Here is a 25,319-nt window from a genome sequence, read left to right as displayed (position 1 = left end):
TGGCTGACAGTAGGGGCAACAGTGTGTGTGTGTGGTAGTAGGGGCAGTGGTGTGTGTGGCTGACAGCAGGGCAACAGTGTGTGTGTGGTAGTAGGGTGGTGTGTGTGGCTGACAGTGGCAACAGTGTGTGTGTGTGGTAGTAGGGGCAGTGGTGTGTGTGGCTGACAGTAGGGGCAACAGTGTGTGTGTGGCTGACTGACAGCAGGGTAGGGGCAGTGTGTGTGTGGCTGACAGTAGGTGTGGTGGCTGAGTGGTGTGTGTGTGGCTGACAGCAGGGGCAACAGTGTGTGTGTGGTAGTAGGGGCAGTGGTGTGTATGGCTGACAGTAGGGGCAACAGTGTGTGTGTGGCTGACAGCAGGGGCAGTGGTGTGTGTCGGTGATAGTAGGGGCAGTGGTGTGTGTGGCTGACAGTAGGGGCAAAGGTGTGTGGCTGACAGTAGGGGCAACAGTGTGTGTGTGGTAGTAGGGGCAGTGGTGTGTGTGGCTGACAGCAGGGGCAACAGTGTGTGTGTGGTAGTAGGGGCAGTGGTGTGTGTGGCTGACAGTAGGGGCAACAGTGTGTGTGTGGCTGACAGCAGAGGCAAAGGTGTGTGGGTGATAGTAGGGGCAGTGGTGTGGGTAGGGGGCTGAGCAGCAGTGGGGCAACGGTGTGTCTTGTCTTCATACTTGTTTTCATAAATATACCTGACAAGTCATGATGGTAGAAGCAGAAAGTAGAAAGGTAAGTGGAAAAGGTGTTGACATTAGAAAGCTTCAATGACAAGTGCATCCATGCTACCTGCATGGCAAACCTGCTACAAATGAAACCAGTTGTGAGATTGCTTCCAGTTAAACAGACCAGCATGCCACACTAAAAAAGACAAAACATTTACAGCTGCACAAATTCAAATTTATTTCATTCTGACCTATCCAAGCAAATTTGTTAGTCCACAAATCAAGAAGGTGAAATATCTTGTGGAATTAAATGTCAGCAATGTTGAGAAGTAGTAATGGAAGCAGAGCATGTGAGACAACTGCCTTGCTGTGAGGTGGCTTCTTCTAGGCAACAATACCAGATAGCGTACAGATATTGACAAGACTGATATATAGTTACGTCAAAGCAGTCTTGTACTTGTATATTTTTGGAAATATACTTTAAGAACAGTGACTTTGACTTTCCTTCAACAAGTCAGAATCTAACATAACATGTTATATTGGGATAACAATTTCTTAGTAAAGTACAAATTCTAGTACTTATTGGGGTTGAGTCCCATCCGGGATTCGAACCCACACCCTTGGAGTCAGGCACCACATTGCCAGCACACAAAGTCAGACACCTAACCCACTCAGCCAACGCTACTTCCACAAAAATGGAAGTGAGACAACTGCTAGTCTAAACTGCTGACTTGGTGTACCCCTCTGATAAGTGTTAGTTGGCACGGCTCCCACGGCTGAAGCTATGAAATACACAATGCCATTTAGAAAGTGGTCAAATGTAACGTTCTATATTTGGGATAACACTTGTCTGACTGTGTGCTGGACAACTTGTGTTATCCCATATATAACATGTTAGATTTGGCCACTTTCTAAGTGGCATTGTGTAATCAAAGTCAGAATCATCTGAGTTTGTAATTTTGGAATCAGGTTGTGGAGTTGGTTGAAGTCCATAAAGAAGACTGCTTCTTCATGGATCAGAAGATGGATATTTCACTACAGCGGCATTTCACTGACAAAGCTGCTATTCAAATTATTTACAGATTTAGACGAAGATGAACAGTGCTATGGCTGTGTGGAGGCAGTAAGATTGACGAGGATATCATTCCAATCCTGATATAAGTGAGCACTTCCCTTCAGTGCCTGTACAGATGTTTTATGGGTAATATGGAACATAATGCTTTGCAACTCCTTCACAATGAATACAAACTACCGAGATGAGTCTGTATCAACATAATGGCTAATAAAAGAAACCTTCTCACCTGTCACCATCTTGCCAACATACCTCACAGCAATAAAATAAATACAGAAAATGTGAATCAAAATAAAGTTTTATAAAACCAATAAAAACAAAGGTAAAGAAGTTGACCTGAAGCTAAACAGAGAGGATGCCAGTTCATGAATTCCAATATTTCTGTGAAACACTGAACCTGTCCCCATTCCTTCATCTTGGCTACTGTTCAGTACTGACCAATGTTTCATTACAAATCATACCAAACCAATCCAGTGTCTTGACACAATCCAACACACAATGTGTCAGCCAATCCAGTGTCTTGACACAATCCAACACATAATGTGTCAGCCAATCCAGTGTCTTGACACAATCCAACACAAAGTGTCAGCCAATCACATACAATGAGGTAGAGCAGCCTGTTTTTTTTTCAAACAGATATTCACAGCACAGTCATATGCATGTTATATTGGAGGGATGCGGATTTTCACAGAACTTGCATTACAACATTCAGACTACATGTGTGGTCCTGCTGGCAAGTTATCTCACCATTAGCAGGCTTCTCAGGTCAGATACAGGATGTGTTTCACTGAATGTTACAACTCTAATCTCAAATGAATATAAAATCTACTCTTTCCTGCTACATAATAATACACTACATAAATCTAAGCAATGGAAATGGTAAGACAAAGCTAATGATATAGCCATGTGTTGTATGGAACTTTCTATTTGTTCATTGTGAGAATGGACCGACCGTATGGTTATTTGCACTGAGGTGACTGGACCAATCATGTCATAGCCAAGTCAACATCACAATGAGCTGGTTACAATCTGCTGGTAACCATTAGTCACTTGGTAACAATGTTCTCAGATGCTTACAATTCTCAGTCTGTAACACTGTACTCCGTTTCAAACAATGTCCTTATTTGGAAATTGTGAATACCTTGTACACTGTGAAAGTAGTACATTAATGTGTGAATTACATCCATTAACAACATAAAGTCTACATCCAAACTCTCGATTCAACACTTGAATATTGCACACATTGCTCAGATTTGGCTATAGAGTACATGCTGATGGTGGTTCATTTAACTCCTGAACAAATAAGATGTCATAGAAATAATACACTGGTTGCACAAGCAAGTAAAATAGCTGACAAGACAAAATTGCCACAACATATTAACCAATCTCAGCCCTATTAGTGTGTTCATTGGGGTAATCTACCTGACTGTGTCAGTCCTGTGTTGGGGGTAGTCTACCTGACTGTGTCAGTCCTGTGTTGGGGTAGTCTACCTGACTGTGTCAGTCCTGTGTTGGGGGTAGTCTTCCTGACTGTGTCAGTCCTGTGTTGGGGGTAGTCTACCTGACTGTGTCAGTCCTGTGTTGGTGGTAGTCTACCTGACTGTGTCAGTCCCGTGTTGGGGGTAGTCTACCTGACTGTGTCAGTCCCGTGTTGGTGGTAGTCTACCTGACTGTGTCAGTCCTGTGTTGGGGGTAGTCTACCTGACTGTGTCAGTCCTATGTTGGTGGTAGTCTACCTGACTGTGTCAGTTCTGTGTTGGTAGTCTACCTGACTGTGTCAATCCTATGTTGGGGGTAGTCTACCTGACTGTGTCAGTCCTGTGTTGGGGGTAGTCTACCTGACTGTGTCAGTCCTGTGTTGGGGGTAGTCTACCTGACTGTGTCAGTTCTGTGTTGGTAGTCTACCTGACTGTGTCAGTCCTATGTTGGGGGTAGTCTACCTGACTGTGTCAGTCCTGTGTTGGGAGTAGTCTACCTGACCGTGTCAGTCCTGTGTTGGGAGTAGTCTACCTGACTGTGTCAGTCCTATGTTGGTGGTAGTCTACCTGACTGTGTCAGTTCTGTGTTGGTAGTCTACCTGACTGTGTCAGTCCTATGTTGGGGGTAGTCTACCTGACTGTGTCAGTCCTGTGTTGGGAGTAGTCTACCTGACTGTGTCAGTCCTGTGTTGGGGGTAGTCTACCTGACTGTGTCAGTCCTGTGTTGGGGGTAGTCTACTCTGACTCATCAGGGCACCCCTCTCTCATCACCTCCAACACAGTCTCATCACCTGCACCCCACCTGCTCGGCTCTCTCATCACCTCTAACATCGTCTTGTCACCTGCACCCCTCTCTCATCACCTCCAACACAGTCTCATCACCTGCACCCCTCTCTCATCACCTCCAACACAGTCTCATCACCTGCACCCCTCTCTCATCACCTGCAACACCGTCTTGTCACCTGCACCCTTTCTCATCACCGAAGCAGTGATTTCCATCAAGTAAACTTAGATTATGGACAAAATCCTTTTGGTTGAGAAAATTCATATGTAAAATAAATCATACATACTGTTTTTATTAATTTACATATGCTTAATCCTATTATGACTCATGACAACAATAATCTTGGCAAGACTCTGATTTGACAAAAAGATACCTTTCATATGACAATAAGAAAATTATCCATTCACATCCTAAAAAGGGACACAACTCTCACAAAAGAAATGATCACAATACTCCATGATGTAGCAACCCTGATGTGGGAGAATCTGGCAGAATGAGAACAGACAGCATTAGAGAAGCATCTAGGATATTTCTGAAGAATATATTAATCAAGCATGGAGAAAGTTTGATTTCACTTCTGATGAACATAATAAACTATTAGCTGGAACCATAGTGATAGAGAACTGCTGGTGTGAGACTGACTGCTGTGTGAAGAGTGAGTGAGTAACTTTAGTTTTACACCGCTTTTGCAATTTTCCAGCAACATCACGGCGGGGGACACCAGAAATGGGCTTCACACATTGTACCCATGAGGGGAATCGAACCCAGGTCTTCGCGTGACAAGTGGACTTTTTAACCATTAGGCTACCCCACTGCGCAGCTGCATGAAGAGCTGTAGAACTGTACCTTACAGCACCACCAAGTCTTCTTCAGTATCTATATTCCAACATGTGTTCCCACCAGCGAATCTTACTAAAAAATCATAGACAATGTAAAAAAAAGTTTAAAACAATCCCTCTTTGAACAACTCACAAGCACAACATGATATTTAAAAGATGGCATGAGATACTATTGTCGTAACATAACACAGGTACTCAAGATAGCATCAGTCATGGTGTCATGGTAACTTCTATGACTCATTAAATAAAGAAAGAAGAATAACCCGAAATCTGGAACAACGCAGGTAACAGAAAACATTCTCTCTGTAGAAATATATTCAGATCTGGGATTTTGAACATTAGGTGAAAATATATTAACAGTTAAGTTAACAGGAAACTTAACTGGCACAGTAAGAAAAGAAATTTAAAATTTAATGTATAATGTTTATAAATAGCACATGTAGTTCATATCAGCATTTGTTACGTTCTGCTCAGTCTTCTTTGTGAGCCAATGTCTTTCCTCCTTCAATAGAAGAACAAGCTGCTGCCCAGTCTGGGTGATGCCTGCCAGTGTCCGGGAATCTCTACAGTAGTGATACAGTTGTGCTTCACTCCGGCTGAACATTGAATAAACAACTTTCCACTGGTGTTCAAAGTATTCACCATTCAGGATATGGGAAATACATGTACTCACAAACATTATCAGTAGTTCATATTTCACAGCAAGTCTGACAAACATCCTCAAAGTAATATTTGTGTTTGTCTAGAACAGGGATGGAGCAACAAGATGCCCACCAAGCTTCCACTTACAGACTTCTTCAACTGTGCGTAGGTTTCTGTTCTGGCAGAGTCGTGAGTACATGTTCATGTGTACACTACACAAAGCAGCAGACTGGTCTGGTTGGACATTAGAACAAGGTCAAGTTCAAGTAAGCAGCTTGAGACAAGTCGGGCTATAATTTGTTCACAACAGTCTGCAACGGTTTTATCTGGTCTGACATGATGCTACATCTGGAGTGTGACAGCTACATCGCTGTTTGAATGTGAGTCATCCATGATGTCAGCTGTCCCATTGTTGGTGATGGCTGTGGAGGAAGTCATACTGTCTATAACCTTGGCAATGTACTCATAACCGGCCTCCTTGGCAAGCTCAGATGCTGTCTGACCCTCCTGTAAACAATCAGAACAATACACTGAGTACATAACGTTCCTGTAAACAATCAGAACAATACACTGAGTACATAACGTTCCTGTAAACAATCAGAACAATACACAGAGTACATAACGTTCCTGTAAACAATCAGAACAATACACAGAGTACATAACGTTCCTGTAAACAATCAGAACAATACACTGAGTACATAACGTTCCTGTAAACAATCAGAACAATACACTGAGTACATAACGTTCCTGTAAACACAATCAGAACAATACACTGAGTACATAACGCTCCTGTAAACAATCAGAACAATACACTGAGTACATAACGCTCCTGTAAACAATCAGAACAATACACTGAGTACATAACGTTCCTGAAACAATCAGAACAATACACTGAGTACATAACGTTCCTGTAAACAATCAGAACAATACACTGAGTACATAACGCTCCTGTAAACAATCAGAACAATACACTGAGTACATAACGCTCCTGTAAACAATCAGAACAATACACTGAGTACATAACGTTCCTGTAAACAATCAGAACAATACACTGAGTACATAACGTTCCTGTAAACAATCAGAACAATACACTGAGTACATAACGTTCCTGTAAACAATCAGAACAATACACTGAGTACATAACGTTCCTGTAAACAATCAGAACAATACACTGAGTACATAACGTTCCTGTAAACAATCAGAACAATACACTTAGTACATAACGTTCCTGTAAACAATCAGAACAATACACTGAGTACATAACGTTCCTGTAAACAATCAGAACAATACACTGAGTACATAACGTTCCTGTAAACAATCAGAACAATACACTGAGTACATAACGTTCCTGTAAACAATCAGAACAATACACTTAGTACATAGCGTTCCTGTAAACAATCAGAACAATACACTGAGTACATAGCGTTCCTGTAAACAATCAGAACAATACACTGAGTACATAGCGTTCCTGTAAACAATCAGAACAATACACTGAGTACATAGCGTTCCTGTAAACAATCAGAACAATACACAGAGTACATAACGTTCCTGTAAACAATCAGAACAATACACTTAGTACATAACGTTCCTGTAAACAATCAGAACAATACACTTAGTACATAACGTTCCTGTAAACAATCAGAACAATACACTTAGAGTACATAACGTTCCTGTAAACAATCAGAACAATACACTTTACATAACGTTCCTGTAAACAATCAGAACAATACACAGAATACATATTTAGTTCCTGTAAACAATCAGAACAATACACTTAGTACATAACGCTTCCTGTAAACAATCAGAACAATACACTTAGTACATAACGTTCTTCTAAACAATCAGAACAATACACTGAGTACATAACGTTCCTGTAAACAATCAGAACAATACACTTAGTATAATAACGTTCCTGTAAACAATCAGAACAATACACAGAGTACATAATCGCGTTCCTGTAAACAATCAGAACAATACACTTAAGTACATAACGTTCCTGTAAAACAATCAGAACAAATAACTGAGTACATAACGTTCCTGTAAATCTTTCAGAACAATACACTGAGTACATTACGTTCCTGTAAACAATCAGAACAATACACTTAGTACATAACGCTTCCTGTAAACAATCAGAACAATACACTGAGTACATTGCGTTCCTGTAAACAATCAGAACAATACACTTAGTACATAACGTTCCTGTAAACAATCAGAACAATACACTTAGTACATAACGCTCCTGTAAACAATCAGAACAATACACTGAGTACATAACGTTCCTGTAAACAATCAGAACAATACACTGAGTACATAACGTTCCTGTAAACAATCAGAACAATACACTGAGTACATAACGTTCCTGTAAACAATCAGAACAATACACTGAGTACATAACGTTTCTGTAAACAATCAGAACAATACACTGAGTACATAACGTTCCTGTAAACAATCAGAACAATACACTGAGTACATAACGTTCCTGTAAACAATCAGAACAATACACTGAGTACATAACGTTCCTGTAAACAATCAGAACAATACACTGAGTACATAACGTTCCTGTAAACAATCAGAACAATACACTGAGTACATAACGTTCCTGTAAACAATCAGAACAATACACTGAGTACATAACGTTCCTGTAAACAATCAGAACAATACACTGAGTACATAACGTTCCTGTAAACAATCAGAACAATACACAGAGTACATAACGTTCCTGTAAACAATCAGAACAATACACTGGGTATATAATGAAACAAACCACTGAATTAGAATCTCCTAACACTACCACCACAAGCAGGGAACAAAAAAAACCACTGTAGGTAGGATCTCCTCACATGGCCAGGACAACCATGGATACAAGGAACTGACTGTAGGTAGAATCTCCTCACATGGCCAGGACAACCATGGATACAAGGAACTAACTGTAGGTAGGATCTCCTCACATGGCCAGGACAACCATGGATACAAGGAACTAACTGTAGGTAGGATCTCCTCACATGGCCAGGACAACCATGGATACAAGGAACTGACTGTAGGTAGAATCTCCTCACATGGCCAGGACAACCATGGATTCAAGGAACTAACTGCTGTAGGTAGAATCTCCTCACATGGCCAGGACAACCATGGATACAAGGAACTGACTGTAGGTAGAATCTCCTCACATGGCCAGGACAACCATGGATACAAGGAACTAACTGCTGTTGGTAGAATCTCCTCACATGGCCAGGACAACCATGGATACAAGGAACTAACTGTAGGTAGGATCTCCTCACATAGCAAGGACAACCATGGATACAAGGACCTGAATGTAGGTAGGATCTCCTCATATAGCCAGGACAACCATGGATACAAGGAACTGACTGTAGGTAGAATCTCCTCACATGGCCAGGACAACCATGGATACAAGGAACTAACTGCTGTAGGTAGAATCTCCTCACATGGCCAGGACAACCATGGATACAAGGAACTGACTGTAGGTAGAATCTCCTCACATCTCAACCATGGATACAAGGAACTAACTGGCCAGAATCTCCCTCACATGGCCAGGACAACCATGGATACAAGGAACTAACTGCTGTAGGTAGAATCTCCTCACATGGCCAGGACAACCATGGATACAAGGACCTGAATGTAGGTAGGATCTCCTCATATAGCCAGGACAACCATGGATACAAGGAACTAACTGCTGTTGGTAGAATCTCCTCACATGGCCAGGGCAACCATGGATACAAGGAACTAACTGCTGTAGGTAGGATCTCCTCACATGGCCAGGACAACCATGGATGCAAGGAACTAACTGTAGGTAGAATCTCCTCACATGGCCAGGACAACCATGGATACAAGGAACTAACTGTAGGTAGAATCTCCTCACATGGCCAGGACAACCATGGATACAAGGAACTAACTGCTGTTGGTAGACTCTCCTCACATGGCCAGGACAACCATGGATACAAGGAACTAACTGCTGTAGGTAGAATCTCCTCACATGGCCAGGACAACCATGGATACAAGGAACTAACTGCTGTAGGTAGAATCTCCTCACATGGCCAGGACAACCATGGATACAAGGAACTAACTGTAGGTAGAATCTCCTCACATAGCCAGGACAACCATGGATACAAGGAACTAACTGCTGTAGGTAGAATCTCCTCACATAGCCAGGGCACCCATGGATACAAGGAAGTAACTGCTGTTGGTAGAATCTCCTCATCTGGCCAGGACAACCATGGATACAAAGAACTAACTGCTGTAGGTAGAATCTCCTCACATAGCCAGGGCACCCATGGATACAAGGAACTAACTGTAGGTAGAATCTCCTCACATAGCCAGGGCAACCATGGATACAAGGAACTAACTGTAGGTAGGATCTCCTCATATAGCCAGGACAACCATGGATACAAGGAACTAACTGCTGTTGGTAGAATCTCCTCACATGGCCAGGACAACCATGGATACAAGGAACTAACTGCTGTAGGTAGAATCTCCTCACATGGCCAGGACAACCATGGATACAAGGAACTAACTGCTGTTGGTAGAATCTCCTCACATGGCCAGGACAACCATGGATACAAGGAACTAACTGATGTAGGTAGAATCTCCTCACATGGCCAGGGCAACCATGGATACAAGGAACTAACTGCTGTAGGTAGAATCTCCTCACATGGCCAGGACAACCATGGATACAAGGAACTAACTGCTGTTGGTAGGATCTCCTCACATGGCCAGGACAACCATGGATACAAGGAACTAACTGCTGTAGGTAGAATCTCCTCACATGGCCAGGGCAACCATGGATACAAGGAACTGACTATAGGTAGAATCTCCTCACATGGCCAGGACAAACATGGATACAAGGAACTAACTGCTGTTGGTAGAATCTCCTCACATGGCCAGGACAACCATGGATACAAGGAACTAACTGTAGGTAGAATCTCCTCACATGGCCAGGGCAACCATGGATACAAGGAACTAACTGCTGTTGGTAGAATCTCCTCACATGGCCAGGACAACCATGGATACAAGGAACTAACTGTAGGTAGGATCTCCTCACATAGCAAGGACAACCATGGATACAAGGACCTGAATGTAGGTAGGATCTCCTCATATAGCCAGGACAACCATGGATACAAGGAACTAACTGCTGTAGGTAGAATCTCCTCAACCATGGATACAAGGAACTAGCTGTTGGTAGGATCAACCATGGATACAAGGAACTAACTGCTGTAGGTAGAATCTCCTCACATGGCCAGGGCAACCATGGATACAAGGAACTGACTATAGGTAGAATCTCCTCACATGGCCAGGACAACCATGGATACAAGGAACTAACTGCTGTTGGTAGAATCTCCTCACATGGCCAGGACAACCATGGATACAAGGAACTAACTGTAGGTAGAATCTCCTCACATGGCCAGGGCAACCATGGATACAAAGAACTAACTGCTGTTGGTAGAATCTCCTCACATGGCCAGGACAACCATGGATACAAGGAACTAACTGTAGGTAGAATCTCCTCACATGGCCAGGGCAACCATGGATACAAGGAACTAACTGCTGTAGGTAGGATCTCCTCACATGGCCAGGACAACCATGGATGCAAGGAACTAACTGTAGGTAGAATCTCCTCACATGGCCAGGACAACCATGGATACAAGGAACTAACTGTAGGTAGAATCTCCTCACATGGCCAGGACAACAATGGATACAAGGAACTAACTGCTGTTGGTAGACTCTCCTCACATGGCCAGGACAACCATGGATACAAGGAACTAACTGCTGTAGGTAGAATCTCCTCACATGGCCAGGACAACCATGGATACAAGGAACTAACTGCTGTAGGTAGAATCTCCTCACATGGCCAGGACAACCATGGATACAAGGAACTAACTGTAGGTAGAATCTCCTCACATAGCCAGGACAACCATGGATACAAGGAACTAACTGCTGTAGGTAGAATCTCCTCACATAGCCAGGGCACCCATGGATACAAGGAAGTAACTGCTGTTGGTAGAATCTCCTCATCTGGCCAGGACAACCATGGATACAAAGAACTAACTGCTGTAGGTAGAATCTCCTCACATAGCCAGGGCACCCATGGATACAAGGAACTAACTGTAGGTAGAATCTCCTCACATAGCCAGGGCAACCATGGATACAAGGAACTAACTGTAGGTAGGATCTCCTCATATAGCCAGGACAACCATGGATACAAGGAACTAACTGCTGTTGGTAGAATCTCCTCACATGGCCAGGACAACCATGGATACAAGGAACTAACTGCTGTAGGTAGAATCTCCTCACATGGCCAGGACAACCATGGATACAAGGAACTAACTGCTGTTGGTAGAATCTCCTCACATGGCCAGGACAACCATGGATACAAGGAACTAACTGCTGTAGGTAGAATCTCCTCACATGGCCAGGGCAACCATGGATACAAGGAACTAACTGCTGTAGGTAGAATCTCCTCACATGGCCAGGACAACCATGGATACAAGGAACTAACTGCTGTTGGTAGGATCTCCTCACATGGCCAGGACAACCATGGATACAAGGAACTAACTGCTGTAGGTAGAATCTCCTCACATGGCCAGGGCAACCATGGATACAAGGAACTGACTATAGGTAGAATCTCCTCACATGGCCAGGACAAACATGGATACAAGGAACTAACTGCTGTTGGTAGAATCTCCTCACATGGCCAGGACAACCATGGATACAAGGAACTAACTGTAGGTAGAATCTCCTCACATGGCCAGGGCAACCATGGATACAAGGAACTAACTGCTGTTGGTAGAATCTCCTCACATGGCCAGGACAACCATGGATACAAGGAACTAACTGTAGGTAGGATCTCCTCACATAGCAAGGACAACCATGGATACAAGGACCTGAATGTAGGTAGGATCTCCTCATATAGCCAGGACAACCATGGATACAAGGAACTAACTGCTGTAGGTAGAATCTCCTCACATGGCCAGGACAACCATGGATACAAGGAACTAACTGCTGTTGGTAGGATCTCCTCACATGGCCAGGACAACCATGGATACAAGGAACTAACTGCTGTAGGTAGAATCTCCTCACATGGCCAGGGCAACCATGGATACAAGGAACTGACTATAGGTAGAATCTCCTCACATGGCCAGGACAACCATGGATACAAGGAACTAACTGCTGTTGGTAGAATCTCCTCACATGGCCAGGACAACCATGGATACAAGGAACTAACTGTAGGTAGAATCTCCTCACATGGCCAGGGCAACCATGGATACAAAGAACTAACTGCTGTTGGTAGAATCTCCTCACATGGCCAGGACAACCATGGATACAAGGAACTAACTGTAGGTAGAATCTCCTCACATGGCCAGGACAACCATGGATACAAGGAACTAACTGTTGTTGGTAGACTCTCCTCACATGGCCAGGACAACCATGGATACAAGGAACTAACTGCTGTAGGTAGAATCTCCTCACATGGCCAGGACAACCATGGATACAAGGAACTAACTGCTGTAGGTAGAATCTCCTCACATGGCCAGGACAACCATGGATACAAGGAACTAACTGTAGGTAGAATCTCCTCACATAGTCAGGGCACCCATGGATACAAGGAACTAACTGCTGTTGGTTGAATCTCCTCACATGGCCAGGACAACCATGGATACAAAGAACTAACTGCTGTAGGTAGAATCTCCTCACATAGCCAGGGCACCCATGGATACAAGGAACTAACTGTAGGTAGAATCTCCTCACATAGCCAGGGCGCCCATGGATACAAGGAACTAACTGCTGTTGGTAGAATCTCCTCACATGGCCAGGACAACCATGGATACAAGGAACTAACTGCTGTAGGTAGAATCTCCTCACATGGCCAGGACAACCATGGATACAAGGAACTAACTGCTGTAGGTAGGATCTCCTCACATGGCAAGGGCAACCATGGATACAAGGAACTAACTGCTGTAGGTAGAATCTCCTCACATGGCCAGGACAACCATGGATACAAGGAACTAACTGCTGTAGGTAGAATCTCCTCACATGGCCAGGGCAACCATGGATACAAGGAAGTAACTGCTGTAGGTAGAATCTCCTCACATGGCCAGGGCAACCATGGATACAAGGAACTAACTGCTGTAGGTAGAATCTCCTCACATAGCCAGGGCAACCATGGATACAAGGAACTAACTGTAGGTAGGATCTCCTCATATAGCCAGGACAACCATGGATACAAGGAACTAACTGCTGTAGGTAGAATCTCCTCACATAGCCAGGGCAACCATGGATACAAGGAACTAACTGTAGGTAGGATCTCCTCACATAGCAAGGACAACCATGGATACAAGGACCTGAATGTAGGTAGGATCTCCTCATATAGCCAGGACAACCATGGATACAAGGAACTAACTGCTGTTGGTAGAATCTCCTCACATGGCCAGGACAACCATGGATACAAGGAACTAACTGTAGGTAGGATCTCCTCACATAGCAAGGACAACCATGGATACAAGGACTTGAATGTAGGTAGGATCTCCTCATATAGCCAGGACAACCATGGATACAAGGAACTAACTGACTGTAAACAGGATCTCCTCACATGGCCAGGACAACCATGGATACAAGGAACTAACTGCTGTAGGTAGAATCTCCTCACATGGCCAGGACAACCATGGATACAAGGAACTAACTGCTGTAGGTAGAATCTCCTCACATGGCCAGGACAACCATGGATACAAGGAACTAACTGCTGTAGGTAGAATCTCCTCACATGGCCAGGACAACCATGGATACAAGGAACTAACTGCTGTAGGTAGAATCTCCTCACATGGCCAGGACAACCATGGATACAAGGAACTAACTGCTGTAGGTAGAATCTCCTCACATGGCCAGGACAACCATGGATACAAGGAACTAACTGCTGTAGGTAGAATCTCCTCACATGGCCAGGACAACCATGGATACAAGGAACTAACTGCTGTTGGTAGGATCTCCTCACATGGCCAGGACAACCATGGATACAAGGAACTAACTGCTGTAGGTAGAATCTCCTCACATGGCCAGGGCAACCATGGATACAAGGAACTGACTATAGGTAGAATCTCCTCACATGGCCAGGACAACCATGGATACAAGGAACTAACTGCTGTTGGTAGAATCTCCTCACATGGCCAGGACAACCATGGATACAAGGAACTAACTGTGTAGGTAGAATCTCCTCACATGGCCAGGGCAACCATGGATACAAGGAACTAACTGCTGTTGGTAGAATCTCCTCACATGGCCAGGACAACCATGGATACAAGGAACTAACTGTAGGTAGAATCTCCTCACATGGCCAGGACAACCATGGATACAAGGAACTAACTGTAGGTAGAATCTCCTCACATGGCCAGGGCAACCATGGATACAAGGAACTAACTGCTGTTGGTAGAATCTCCTCACATGGCCAGGACAACCATGGATACAAGGAACTAACTGTTGTTGGTAGACTCTCCTCACATGGCCAGGACAACCATGGATACAAGGAACTAACTGTAGGTAGAATCTCCTCACATAGCCAGGACACCCATGGATACAAGGAACTAACTGCTGTTGGTAGAATCTCCTCACATGGCCAGGACAACCATGGATACAAGGAACTAACTGCTGTAGGTAGAATCTCCTCACATAGCCAGGGCACCCATGGATACAAGGAACTAACTGCTGTTGGTAGAATCTCCTCACATGGCCAGGACAACCATGGATACAAAGAACTAACTGCTGTAGGTAGAATCTCCTCACATAGCCAGGGCACCCATGGATACAAGGAACTAACTGTAGGTAGAATCTCCTCACATGGCCAGGGCGCCCATGGATACAAGGAACTAACTGCTGTTGGTAGAATCTCCTCACATGGCCAGGACAACCATGGATACAAGGAACTAACTGCTGTAGGTAGAATCTCCTCACATGGCCAGGACAACCATGGATACAAGGAACTAACTGCTGTAGGTAGGATCTCCTCACATGGCAAGGGCAACCATGGATACAAGGAACTAACTGCTGTAGGTAGAATCTCCTCACATGGCCAGGGCAACCATGGATACAAGGAACTAACTGCTGTAGGTAGAATCTCCTCACATGGCCAGGACAACCATGGATACAAGGAACTAACTGCTGTAGGTAGAATCTCCTCACATGGCCAGGGCAACCATGGATACAAGGAACTAACTGCTGTAGGTAGAATCTCCTCACATGGCCAGGACAACCATGGATACAAGGAACTAACTGCTGTAGGTAGAATCTCCTCACATAGCCAGGGCAACCATGGATACAAGGAACTAACTGTGTAGGTAGAATCTCCTCATAGCCAGGACAACCATGGATACAAGGAACTAACTGCTGTTGGTAGAATCTGTGTGGTAGGTAGAATCTCTCACATGGCCAGGACAACCATGGATACAAGGAACTAACTGCTGTTGGTAGAATCTCCTCACATGGCCAGGACAACCATGGATACAAGGAACTAACTGCTGTAGGTAGAATCTCCTCACATGGCCAGGACAACCATGGATACAAGGAACTAACTGCTGTTGGTAGAATCTCCTCACATGGCCAGGACAACCATGGATACAAGGAACTAACTGCTGTAGGTAGAATCTCCTCACATGGCCAGGGCAACCATGGATACAAGGAACTAACTGCTGTAGGTAGAATCTCCTCACATGGCCAGGACAACCATGGATACAAGGAACTAACTGCTGTTGGTAGAATCTCCTCACATGGCCAGGACAACCATGGATACAAGGAACTAACTGTAGGTAGAATCTCCTCACATGGCCAGGGCAACCATGGATACAAGGAACTAACTGTAGGTAGAATCTCCTCACATGGCCAGGGCAACCATGGATACAAGGAACTAACTGTAGGTAGAATCTCCTCACATGGCCAGGGCAACGAGGGCAACGATGGATACAAGGAACTAACTGTAGGTAGGATCTCCTCACATAGCCTCAAAAAGCATTAAACATATGGGTCATTTAAAACGTCCCATCTCTGGGAAAAGAACCGAATCCTCCCCAAACCGATAATGTTTCTGATGATTACACAATGCCATTAGGAAGTGGAAGTTGCCGTGGATGAGTGGGTTAGGCGGCTGACTTTGTGTGCTGGTTATTTGGTGCCTGACTCTGTGGGTTCGAATCCCGGATGGGAGTCAACCCAAAAAAGTACTAGAATTTGTACTTTACTAAGAAAGTGTCATCACAAATATAACATATGTTATGTTTCCTATGGTTGAGCCACTGGAGGAGGATCTGGATCTCTCTCTGGTAAGAGAGACTTTCCTCCCCGTGTGCCCTTGCCTCCCCGTTTAAGCATGGAAAAGGACGCTCTTCTTCTATCCCCACCAGATCATCGGTCGCGACTTGTCGATCGGTTGGCTCGAAAAACCCTCATGAGGATGTCGGTATCGTTGTTGGGGAACGTTGTGCACCGGTTGGTGACGTACCGGTCGCTGGGTAGACGATATAATCAATTGTTTCTCGCTCTCCAGTGCGTTCTTGTCCAAAACTGAAGGAATGGCTCCATTGATTAAATGAGATGAAGTCCATTTTTCCTGGAAAAGCGGCCTAGTGTGCCATTCTGGGAGCTTAGAGATCATGAGAAATCCTTGTCGTCGGAGTTGAGTGACCTGCCCTGAGATATAAATAGTGTGTGCTAGTGCGTCTGAAGTCCACTTATGTGGCCATCGCCATCCGATCATCATCCGAGAATCCTTATCCTTGAAGAATTTAATGAGACAATCCATCACAGTGGAAACCATGGCCAATGGTAACAGTTGATGCCACGCTGCAGTGTCTACAGACTCTAAATGTTTATCCTCAGTCAGGTATGAAGTAGTGGTGGGAAACAGTAATGCCCAGTCAAGATCTTTAGAGACAGGAGCAGTATATTCCATCCCATAGATGGAAAACTTATGGCGCATCCCAGGTTTAGCAAATAGATGAAATGGTAACGCTGAGGCAAAAGACGAGTTCATGTCTGCAGGAAGTTTCATAAAAGATGACGGCGGAAAATGGAGTCTGGGGTATCACCAAGCTGAAAACCAGAACCAGAGTAGGGGTGGAGGTAACATTCAATGGCGAAGACGGAGTCGCATTAGGCACCATAGAGAACGATGAAGTTGGCTAAACGACAGGGTCGACAGACGGAAAAAGCACAGCACGCAATTGTGTCAAGATGTCAGCCAGTAAAGTAAGAGAGGGAGGAACTGACTAATTGGCGAGACATCAGGGTACACACTGGACGAAATAGTAGTCGCCATAGGAGGTCGACGTCGTGGAGAACGACTACCGTAAGTATGAGGAGAATGACAACATGGAGAAGGGTAATCCTCCTTGTAAGAATGCCCCAGGCCATAACGTGAAGGAGTAGCTGACCGTGACCTGTCACAATCATAACGAGTAGGGCGATCATACCGAGACGGACGAGAATAACCAAACTGTCGAGACGACTCAGTATCGGTTCTATCATAGTTGTCATAATGAATGCTCAGTATGGTCCCGTCAATCCGTTGGGTCGTAACGATCCGTTCGTCCGCATCGATCCTTTCGTACATATCGACCAACGAATGCTCCAAAAAGTATCCCGCTAACGTGATGAATGACTGCTCGCACGATAACGATCCGGACGAGAGGGTGTGTCGACACGCCCACTAGATTTTTCTTTGCTGGAGTAGGTATCGACGAAACCTCATTGCAATGAATCGCATCAAAAGTAGATCGCAATTCCACCGTGTCATTATTTTCATTCAACACGGGTGCTGTACGTTCCCTCTGTCGGACATCGTAATGATCATCACTTCCAATTGAGTTGATATCGCCTGAATCGGCAGTCAACAACCCACTTCTTGACCCCGATTCCGGTTGGTTGACAGACGATGAACCCGCCACAAGATGGCGAAGAGTCAGCTGGAGACAGCTCAGTCAAACTTTTGTCTCTGGACAATAAATCTTTGATGACGACAGCCTCCTTGCCTGATCTCGAGATGAAGCACGCTTCTCCTTATAACGCCGATCAGCCTCCCACTTAGCAATAGCTCTCAAATATGCACAGAAATCCTCCTCGGACAATTTATCACACATGATGCATTTCGGGTCAATTGAACATGGCAGGACGGACAACTACTGTGGGGGGGCTCAGCCTTAGAAAGTTTCTGTTGACATTTTAAACAAGTGGAAGCCATGCTTCATTCCAACAACACATGTTCACAAGATATTGTGCAAAAAGTGTTCAAGTTCACAGAAAAAAAGTTACCAAAGCAACAAGTATGTTTACACCAAGTAAAAAGGTAAGTAAAAACTATACTACTCAAACTCTATCAACACTTCAAAAAAAGAAAAAATATAGAGCTCTGTTCCACACGTCCTACAGGTACGAAGCGCAGGAAAGATTGGTGACAGGGAAGAGGAGGTAATTGCACAGGTGGGCTTGTTTTGTGTTTACACCTCGTTTCCACTCAACTTACAGTGGTAGCTTAACAGGTAGGTATAAGCATTAGTATGGCAGAATGTAAGCTAAAACAAAGTTTGACGAAAGTGTTACCCATAGATATGCTGACCCCCTTCTACAGGCTGCGTTTTTTCGTCTTCAAAATTTGGCTAGCCACAGTAATATATGGTTCCCATGATAATCCAAAGGCACATACATCTACTGTTGTTTGAAGAATGCACCTCACCTTGTTCTTGACATAGGGATCAACCCCTCTTGAGAGCAGTAACTTGATGACCTTGGAATGACCAAACAGTGCGGCGGCATGGAGGGGTGTTTCTCCATTCTGAAATGATATCCTTTACATTTGAAACCAAAGAAAAGGTTGCCCAGCGCAGTCATATTACCTAAGTACCTTGGCTACATTATGTAAAGTAGACCACAGAATAGCTCAGACTTGGCTACATTATGTAAAGTAGACCACAGAATAGCTCATACTTGGCTACATTATGTAAAGTAGACCACAGAATAGCTCAGACTTGGCTACATTATGTAAAGTAGACCACAGAATAGCTCAGACTTGGCTACATTATGTAAAGTAGACCACAGAATAGCTCAGACTTGGCTACATTATGTAAAGTAGACCACAGAATAGCTCAGACTTGGCTACATTATGTAAAGTAGACCACAGAATAGCTCAGACTTGGCTACATTATGTAAAGTAGACCACAGAATAGCTCAGACTTGGCTACATTATGTAAAGTAGACCACAGAATAGCTCAGACTTGGCTACATTATGTAAAGTAGACCACAGAATAGCTCAGACTTGGCTACATTATGTAAAGTAGACCACAGAATAGCTCAGACTTGGCCACATTATGTAAAGTAGACCACAGAATAGCTCAGACTTGGCTACATTATGTAAAGTAGACCACAGAATAGCTCAGACTTGGCCACATTATGTACAGTAGACCACAGAATAACTCAGACTTGGCTACATTATGTAAAGTAGACCACAGAATAACTCAGACCTGGCTACATTATGTAAAGTAGACCACAGAATAGCTCAGACCTGGCTACATTATGTAAAGTAGACCACAGAATAGCTCAGACCTGGCTACATTATGTAAAGTAGACCACAGAATAGCTCAGACTTGGCTACATTATGTAAAGTAGACCACAGAATAGCTCAGACTTGGCTACATTATGTAAAGTAGACCACAGAATAGCTCAGACCTGGCTACATTATGTAAAGTAGACCACAGAATAGCTCAGACTTGGCTTCATTATGTAAAGTAGACCACAGAATAACTCAGACCTGGCTACATTATGTAAAGTAGACCACAAGCATGGCTTAACAACATTATATAAAGAATGAGTGAGTGGGTGAGTTTAGTTTTACGCCACTTTTTAGCAATATTCCAGCAATATGACAGCAATATGACAGCGGGGAAAAATGCTTCACACATTGTACCCAAAGCTAACACTTTAACCACAAAGCTACTCAACCGCCCCCATTACATAAAGAAGACAAAAGCCTGGCTTGTGATTGACAACATTATGTTAAGTAGACCACAGCATAGTTTAACCATTGAAGATTACCTGCAGAAGACCGCAGCATGGCTTGTGCTTGAGCAGTTCATCAATGACCTCCAGATGACCCTTGTGACATGCCTTGAATAAAGGAGTTGCTCCATCCTTCAACAAACATTTGGTATAACAATATATCCACTGGCTCACACAACATTTTCTCATATGTTTGCTATATTACATAGCAGTTTGTAACAACTTTTGAATCCTGCTAGTGGACCCCTTCTGCCTAGTAAGTCCTCTAACAAACCCTTGACCCCTACTGCTAATGAAATCTCCTACAGCTGGGGTTCCCCAGGGATCAGTCCTGGGCCCCTCTCTGTTTATAGTATATGTTATTGCTGATGAACTAGATTGTGCTGCACGCTTGTTCGCAGATGATACATGAATGGGATTTTCATCTATCAATCACAGGCTTATGCAAGAGACACTCAATAGGAACCAACAATATTGTAGTGTTATCGTGTAGTACTGCCTGCTCGACTAGTCACGCCTTACAGCTACGCGCAACTAATGTCACGTGGTGTACAGCAGACGAAATAAAGATGGCAACCTAACACAACGCGCTTGTCGTCTGTCGTCCATAGTAGCGTGTCCCACGCCAGGTTCCAAAGAACCGCGATAGCATCTAGACGCTACACTGGTGTCAGAAGTGACTAGTCTTCGCAAGTGCTTTTTGTAAGGGGTTTGACTAGACGGTCTGACCTATCCTCTGTATGACGATTCTGGAGCGGTCCTGTCCCTTCAGCGGCTTCGTCGGACTCCGGTGAGATCGTTCTTAATCCCGTAACTGCACAAGAAGATATTGTCAGGAGCGTAAAATACTTGTTTACGATTAACCTTGTACTTATCTTTGAGTACAAATTGCTTTTCATTGACCATTTATTAGGATTTTCATTGAATCGACATTTGAACTGACAGGTTGTCAGAAATTTCTCTGCTGTGTTTTGGCGATCCGTCCCTGTTTCCGGTTATCTAAGAACTGTGCTCTGTTTGGACGATATGTTCATGTTCCCGGACATAAATTCGTGGTTTTAATGTGAATTTCTTGCATTGATCATACATTTTCTCAGAGTTACTTCGCAAATTGTGTTCATTGTTGTATTTGAATATGATTGGTGTACTTTTCAATACTATTTATCAACATTACATGCTAAATGAGTGTCCATGATTTATTTCACTTTGTGAACTCAAAATCCAGAGAGAAAGTGATACCGGTGTCTGAACCAAGCAGATTTGCAGTGCTTTTAAGTGACAGTAAAGGCTTCTACTTAAAACGGCTACTTAAATCTTCATCTAAGCTTCCTCTGGAATTTCTATGCATAAGTGGAGCAAATGCCGAAACATTAGTTGAACAGAAACAGAAAACAGCTATTGTGTATGTATGGATTGGCACTTGTCACGTAACCCAAAAGTGCAAGAGTTCAAAGATAATTAATGTGACCTGTTGGAATAACTCTACTGTAAACTCAGTGCATAGTGAGTTGTTAAGAGCTAGGGACATTGCATTGAAGCTAAACTGCAGAATCAAGTTCATTGGACTTCCCCCAGTATCTGTATCGGTTTGGAACGAAGTGAAGGCCAATCAGAGACAGCCAAGCTGGATACGCTCAGATACAGAAGTGGCAAGACAAACCAAACTGATTAATCGTCACATTGTCAACCTCAATACATCCCTTGGGAGGAACTCGCTACAGTTTCAACTTGACGTGTTCAAAACACGGAGAGGACGTCGTCCCCAGAACAACATTGGGAAGCTAACTATCGACGGGGTCCACCCTTGTGAAGTTCTAGCCAGGAAGTGGCTTAATCGTCTAGAGTTGGATGCAGTAGGCGAGTGTTTTGACCCACAGTTCCAAATTGCTGTGGACCCACAGGAGGTCCTAGCTGCTGCATTCTTGCAGGATGGCAAGTGAGGAAGATCCCACAACCAGCGAGGCTTGCAACACAAGCCATTCCTTCCAGGATGGCACTCTCAACAGCCTAGTGACGGAGTTCAAACAGCTTTTTCGTGACACGGCTGCTGAAAGACAAAGATGGCGTCAGGAACAGCAGGTGCAGCAAGCCTGGCTCCAAAGAAGGCTGGAGGAAGACCGAATGGAAGTAAGGCGTAGTCTTCAGGAAATGCATGAGACAGTGGCAGTAAGACTCACTGAGGTGGAAAAGATCAGAGAAGACTCCGTATATTCAAAAGGAGATGCTGCAGCACAACAAAGGAGCAGTACACCAAGGCATTCTGTATTCAATCCTGAATTGTCTGTGATCAATTCTTTCCAGTCATCTGTCCAACGGAACAGACAATTTCAAACATCTGATGCAGAGCAAATGAGCGTTCCACAAGCACCACTTGCGCATGGTGGAAGCTCAACACCGGCAGCTCGACAAGGCGGATCCTTTAGGAGTTCTGCCAATAACCGGTCTGTATTTGAAGATGTCCCGCGTCCTAAGCTAGCGGCATTTGACGGCCAAGAAGATTGGGAGGTTTTCTTTTATCCGTTTGAACGTATGGCTAGAAGATATCAATGGTCCAACGCCGAAAAACTCGAGCGTTTGCATGACTGTATGAGAAAAGATGCTGTTAAGTTCATCTGCACATTGCCAGTTGTCGTCCAAGACGACTATGATGCACTTGCCCAACATCTCTCTGACAGATTTGGACGTTCTGAGCCACCATCTACCTTACGCAAACAGTTGGCCGAATTCCGGCAAGGGAAAGAATCTCTCGAAGAATATGCGCAGGAGGTGAGAAGATTGGCAGCAAATGCATTTCCTGGTGTTCAATTGCAAATGCTAGAGGAGTTAGCAGCTGAGTTCTTTCTGAAAGGACTCTAAAATAGCATATGAGGCTATGAACCGAATGCCAAAAACAGTGTCAGCAGCTGTAGAGGAAGTTGTTCGGCTACAGCACAATTTTAAGGCCACGATTGGGAGGGATGGTGATAAACACTTACAGGCCCATGTGAGCCGTCTTGTCGCATTTGCCACAGATGAAGACAGTGAAGACGAGACTGTAATACAACGCACTTATAGTCCGAAGACCAGACCTAAATATGTGCCATTTGGTACTCCTCATTCAGACAAGAGCATTGAAAGCCGTCTTGAGAAAATAGAGTCTCTGCTGCTGCAGATTCCAAATCTTATCAAAAAGGATCAGCCAAAGAAGGACAGTAGTTGTTATAACTGTCGAGAAAGTGGACATTTTATGAGGGATTGCCATAAAGAAAAGAGACGTAGTCGTTCTAATAGTCCTCACCTGACAAGCAGGAATTTAGCAATGGAAGACAAACCGAAAATAGCACGGGTAACGATTCGCCGATTGCATAAGACATCAAAGAGCATCATTGTTGGAGCTTCAGTGAATGGAATCAAGGCTAATGCCTTAATTGATACAGGGGCCACCTCAATAGGAATCACGGGAGGCAGTACAAAGGCTGTCCTCTGCAATGCAGAAAATGGAGCTGAGATGGAGGCAGTAGGAGGAGTCACAGTGACACTTTCAATTCCAAACTCATCATGGGACTGGCCAGTATTTTCGTCGCGCCTATCAGGGATCCAATTTTAGTGGGGATGGATTTTCTGGAGGAATCGGACACAATGATTCTCGCGAGACAAGGTGACATCATTATAAATGGACTAGTAATCCCTGGAATATGCAAAGATGGATCAGCCCCTCCGACAGTTAGCCTAGATGAAAGGGTAGCGATTCCAGCTAGGTCAGAAAAAGTGGTGATTGCTCAGGTTACAGGAAGCATCTCAGACAGAAGATCAGCGTTGTTTGAACCAGTGTCAATTAACAAAGGAGTCTTTCCCGGTGCAGCATTGGTCAATTGGAAGGGGGATATCCCTATCAAAATCCTGAATCCAAACACTCAAGAAACAGTACTTGACAAAGGCACACACCTTGGCAAGTTATTAGACTTTGAAATTGCAGAGTCAAGCCAGGAGAGTCTACTGGACCAAAATAATGGACAGAATGTAACACTGAGGACCTGTGAAGTTAAAGAACAGCCAGGTAAGGAGGTCCCACTGCATCTAGCAGACCTAATAGAGAGAGCATCTGAACATCTGCAACAAAGTGAGCATCTCCAACTTAGTAATCTTTTGGTTGAATTCCAGGATGTGATTGCCAAGAGCGATGAGGATGTAGGCTGTTTTAAAGATGTCGAGCACACCATACCCACAGGCTCAGCAAAACCAATACGACAACCAGTACGAAGGACACCAATTGGGTTCCAAGCTGAAGAGGTGCAGCATCTCAAGAAGTTGCTGGACTGTGGAATCGTAGTTCCATCGACTTCAGAATGGGCAACCCCTATTGTTCTTGTACGGAAGAAGGATGGTGGATGGCGCTGGTGTATTGATTATCGAAAAATCAATGAAGTTTCGTCTAACACAGCAGTTGCAATTCCCAATATTGAGGAATGTCTGAATGCCCTCGAAAGGAGTGACCCTATTCTCAACACTTGATCTGCAGATGGGCTATCATCAGATTCAAATGTCAGAGGAGGACCAACCTAAGACAGCGTTCAACACAAGGTATGGGTTGTTTGAGTTTACGAGAATGCCGTTTGGTCTGTGTGGTGCACCAGGAACCTTCCAAAGAGCCATGGAGCTTGTCCTCAGTGGACTCCAGTGGAAACAAGTTTTGATCTACTAGGATGACGTTATTGTTTCAGGAAATTCCTTCAAAGATCACATGTCCAGACTCCATGAAGTCTTTAAGCGATTCAGTGACTACAACTTAAAGCTGAAACCAAGCAAGTGTCACCTCTTTCAAAGAAAG

General features: G+C 44.1%; 1 protein-coding gene and 1 long non-coding RNA gene across 2 annotated transcripts in view; both read right to left on the bottom strand.

Moving 5' to 3' along the window:
* Positions 1-4,258: 4,258 nt before the first annotated feature.
* The window catches only part of LOC124263943 (ankyrin repeat domain-containing protein 29-like), a 37,557-nt gene continuing 16,496 nt past the window's right edge, over positions 4,259-25,319 (bottom strand). Inside the window, exons 6-8 of the mRNA XM_046698669.1 lie at positions 20,549-20,644; positions 19,194-19,292; positions 4,259-5,977 (exon numbers count right to left, since the gene is read on the bottom strand). Coding sequence (XP_046554625.1) covers positions 5,813-5,977; positions 19,194-19,292; positions 20,549-20,644 — 360 coding nt within the window. The 3' untranslated portion in view covers positions 4,259-5,812. The remainder of the gene's footprint in view (positions 5,978-19,193; positions 19,293-20,548; positions 20,645-25,319) is intronic.
* LOC124263915 lies at positions 20,985-23,073 on the bottom strand. The gene is made up of 3 exons (XR_006894984.1): positions 22,686-23,073; positions 22,555-22,556; positions 20,985-21,192 (listed from the first exon to the last, which is right to left on the bottom strand). It is a non-coding gene; the product is annotated as an uncharacterized LOC124263915 (long non-coding RNA).

Source organism: Haliotis rubra, unplaced genomic scaffold (genome assembly GCF_003918875.1).
Source record: "Haliotis rubra isolate DU_JTF1 unplaced genomic scaffold, ASM391887v1 Scf90, whole genome shotgun sequence".
NCBI lineage: Eukaryota > Metazoa > Mollusca > Gastropoda > Lepetellida > Haliotidae > Haliotis > Haliotis rubra.
Note: the sequence above shows the minus strand (reverse complement) of the source record. Positions and strands in the feature narration are given on the sequence as shown.